Source organism: Panonychus citri, unplaced genomic scaffold (assembly GCF_014898815.1).
Source record: "Panonychus citri isolate SS breed McGregor unplaced genomic scaffold, ASM1489881v1 Contig00096, whole genome shotgun sequence".
NCBI lineage: Eukaryota > Metazoa > Arthropoda > Arachnida > Trombidiformes > Tetranychidae > Panonychus > Panonychus citri.
This window is the reverse complement of record NW_026515501.1, coordinates 256,824-261,003: the sequence shown is the minus strand read 5'-3', so window position 1 is coordinate 261,003 and position 4,180 is coordinate 256,824. Positions and strand designations below refer to the sequence as shown.

Sequence of the window (4,180 nt, the reverse complement as noted above, 5' to 3'; positions counted from 1 at the left end):
CATTAAGAGAGAGAGAGAGAGAAGGGGAGAATTAAAATTAAAAACAATGTTAATCATGTATCACAATCAATTAATTGTTCACCAAGATTGACAACACATTATGAGTTAACCTTAAGGCTTGAATTGATAAACTTGATGAGTTTCAAATTATTACTTTAACATAGTAATCAACATGATTATTATCACTTTTATTATCATCATACCTTAATCATCGTCAATGATAATCAACAATTTACAAGGTAAAAAATAAAGTCAATTGGTAATAAAATATATAATATCCATTGGATAATAATAATAATCAAGGATCAAGGATAATAAACAATAAACAAATAATAATAATAATAAAAGTTTCTCGAGTTTGATATTGGATAATATAAGTGATAAGTTAATTGAAATTCAAATTGTTAACTAAACAATAATCATTCAATCATCATCATCATCATCATCATCATATAATTACTGCGATTCAAGATGTATTGAAATAATTACCATCTCTAAGATGATCAACAATTAGCTCAAATCTAGTGTAATTGAAAAGATATTTGTATTTATTAATTATTTACAGCAGAAAATGAAACTTAATGATAATTATTATAAAGTTTACTTGTTATTGTGAGATTTCAATTACAATTGAATTGGTGGTAACGATGGTTTCAATTTAGTTACACCGAGAATCAGATCAGCTGCTTTCTCCGCAATCATCATAACGGGAGCATTTAAATTACCTGAGATAATCTCAGGTAAAACCGATGCATCAACAACTCGCAGTTTATCAACACCTTTAACTTTCAATTTATTGTCCAAAGGTGACATTTTATCCTCTTGAGATCCCATTCTAATTGTACCAACGGGATGATTATTTGTCGCCGTTAACGTTTGGACATAACATTTGAAATAATCATCGGTTACGAGTTCATATTGTCCACATAGTCCAGGTGAACCAGGAAATCGACGGGAATTAATTCTGACCAATGAAGGCATTGAACCAATTCGAATGGCCTGTTTACATCCTTCGACTAACCTTTCGATGTCTCTTTCATTCTCGAAAAGATTAAAATCAATGAGCGGAGGATCGTTTGGACTATTTGACGACAGTCTAACGGTTCCTTTGCTTTTTGGATTAAGCAAAATTGGATAAATAGAGAAGCCATCAGAACGTCCGTTCGGTGCTAAATAGCGATCGATGAGATCTTGACGAAAATTGAATATTGAACCTGCAGAAAAGAAAAGTTTTATTATCTTCGATTTGAGAGATCGATTCAATTGTACAAACCTAAGAAGGATGTTGGAAGTGCTGCTCCAAATGCGGTTCCCTCAATTTGGAACTGAATATCTGGCCGATCATCCGCAAATTTGGTTCGATAAAAACCAACAATATTAGAACCTGGACTGGCGATGATACCTTTCCGTTCAGTGACATATCTGTACAAACTGTTGAACAGTTCAAAGACTCGATTGTAAACAAAACTTGAACCTTTTTCTGTTAAAAAAGGAATCATGGTCATCGGATGATCTTGCAAATTTAATCCAACACCAGGAGAATCGTGCAAGACTTTTATTCCATGAGATTCAAGGTGATCTTTAGGTCCGATCCCGGAGAGCATAAGAATTTGCGGTGAGTTAATTGCTCCAGCAGATAAAATGACCTCTTTTGTTGCCGTGACGATGTAATTGATCCTTGAAGAAACAAATTCAACACCAGTTGCAGTCTTTTTATCGTCAAATAAAATTCGTATAACTTTAGAATCAAGAACAATGTCAAGATTTGGCCTCGAAGATGCATCAGACAGGTAAGCTTTTCCCGCAGAGATGCGACTTCCCTCATCGATATTAAACTGTGCGAACGCGAATGTGGTCTGATTTTTGCCGTTATAATCATTGATCGTCCAACCAGCCTCTCTAATAGCACCAAGAAGGAAGTCTCAACGGTCAATGGGGTTGAATATTGTGTCACTTTGCTTCGACCTGTTAGTCCATGATAACCAGGTTCAAAGTCCCACAACGAAGTCGCTCCTTCGGCTTTTATGAAATAAGGGAAAACATCAGCGAACGACCAGCCATTGACACCTAATGATTTCCATCGATCGTAATCTTTAGGTGAACCTCTCGAATAGATCATAGAGCCTTGACTTGAACTTCCACCGATCATTTTACCTCGAGGTATTGGAATTTTATGACCTTTTAAACCCCAACCAGATCGAACCTGTGGTGTTGACTGATATGACCAATCAGTATCTGTTTTACGAAGAAACTGATGAACAAATGGAATTGAGTTAATATCCGGCTCTTTGGAACCCGCTTCGATCAATAAGACACGATTTTTTCCATCTTCAGATAGTCTATTCGCCAACACTGATCCCGCTGTTCCTCCGCCGATCACAATGTAATCATAACTTGGCTTAACCAATGCTGGTAAAATAGTTTCAAGAGAATAAGTTGCCAGGCCAATAGGTCCAATTACTGAGCTAATTAGTGACATTAAATCAGGAAACGAAGGCAACATTTCAGTAAATCGACTGAGATTCCAACGCTGTAACCACGATGTGATCCTAGTTTGTCGCAAGGTTGTCATGTTGATTGGTAAAGATGTACAACCAATTAGGCAAATGTGAACAATTAAAATAAAACAGAAAAACAAAACATTCTTCATGTTGAAACGACCGAGTAATCAAATCCCTCGAGGGCTTCGTTGATACGATTAATGAAACGAGAAAAAAAATCACAAAATCTTCAATTCAGTTGACAAGAATTAATGAGCTTTTCGTTCAAGAATCAAAGATGAAATAATGTTCCAATTGTAACGAAATCATGTTAACATTTGATAAAATATCACCAGAGATTATTAGACAACCTTCAGGTGAGATTGAAGGTCTAGGGTGAAAAGAGAAAACAAAAAATGAGTTAACCTGATTTCTTTTGATCTCAATTCTTTGTTTTGGTCATCACTCTTAATCTAATCAATTCTAAACAATCAGTTAGTTTAATCGCATTGTAACAGGTAACCAGGGTTTCCCTTCAATCTATTAACATAATTAATTATCGCCAAATCCGAAATTGGTGAGAATCGATCAAAAATTGACCAATTGAATAAAGAAAATCAATAAAGCACGAAAAATAATACGCTTAATTTGGTCAAGGTTGTGGTCACTTATAATTATCATCATCTAATTGATTAATTGGTCAAGAACATAAAACCAAAGGAAACCAAGATATTAGATTGTGAATAAACATCCATGTTAATAAGCTTAATTGTTTAATAATCGTTTATGATTTCAAATGATAAACGATAATAATTTTATGATATTAGATAAAATTTTCTGTATGGTGATAATAAATGATATCAAGATAATCAACTAAAGATAATTTAATTCTTGGTAAACATAAAAGTCACTTTGAAAATTTTATTACGTTTTTTTTATTATTATTATTTTACTTTGATTTCTATTGATTTTAAAACTATCAATGATTTTAATGATTCATTTTAAGTCTTCATCTTCAATATTTAATATTTATAATCAACAATTAACAGTAACAACACTTGGATATGGTGAGATTGTTCAGTTTTGTCAGGGAAACTCAGCTAACTGGGTGGTATAAGATTCATCATCATCTCAAGTTACTTTTGTTTTGTCTTAAATAAACCGAGTCAATGTAATAATTTCATGGTAACATGATGAGGATGAACATCAAGATTAGGATTAAAGATGAAATGACAAGAAATTGGGTTAACTTTTTTTCGGTATCAATAATGATAACTGATTGTTCATCATCATCATCAAGAACTTAATGATGAAAATGATAAAAAAAAGTATCTTTAAGATGTGAAGATGATAATTGATGAAGGAAAAAATTTCTTCTACGAATCAGATAATTCTGAGAACGATGAGCAATATGATACTTTCTTTTTCTTCCTCATCATCATCATCATCGTCATCATCTCTCTCTCTTCTCATATTTTTCTTCACTTATCATCCAGTTATCATCTTTTCATGCAACAATATCTACCATTTTGTTAGATATTTAGTTCATCATCATCTTAATGAGTCTCTAGTTGATTATGAAATAAACAACAGAAACAATTTGTATCTTCCATGTTGATAATCAGTTTCATGTTACCTTGATAATGATAACAATTAATGATGAAAAGTGAATCATAATCATTAAGACAAAATAGCCAATG

At 32.8% G+C, this 4,180-nt stretch overlaps 1 protein-coding gene across 1 annotated transcript; it reads right to left on the bottom strand.

Moving 5' to 3' along the window:
• Nucleotides 1–434: 434 nt before the first annotated feature.
• LOC128388282 (alcohol dehydrogenase [acceptor]-like) lies at nt 435–3,352 on the bottom strand. Its single transcript, XM_053347673.1, is given in 3 exon segments — nt 435–1,214; nt 1,274–1,915; nt 1,918–3,352. Coding segments are annotated over 3 exon segments (1,965 nt in total). The 5' UTR covers nt 2,651–3,352; the 3' UTR covers nt 435–624.
• Nucleotides 3,353–4,180: the final 828 nt, after the last annotated feature.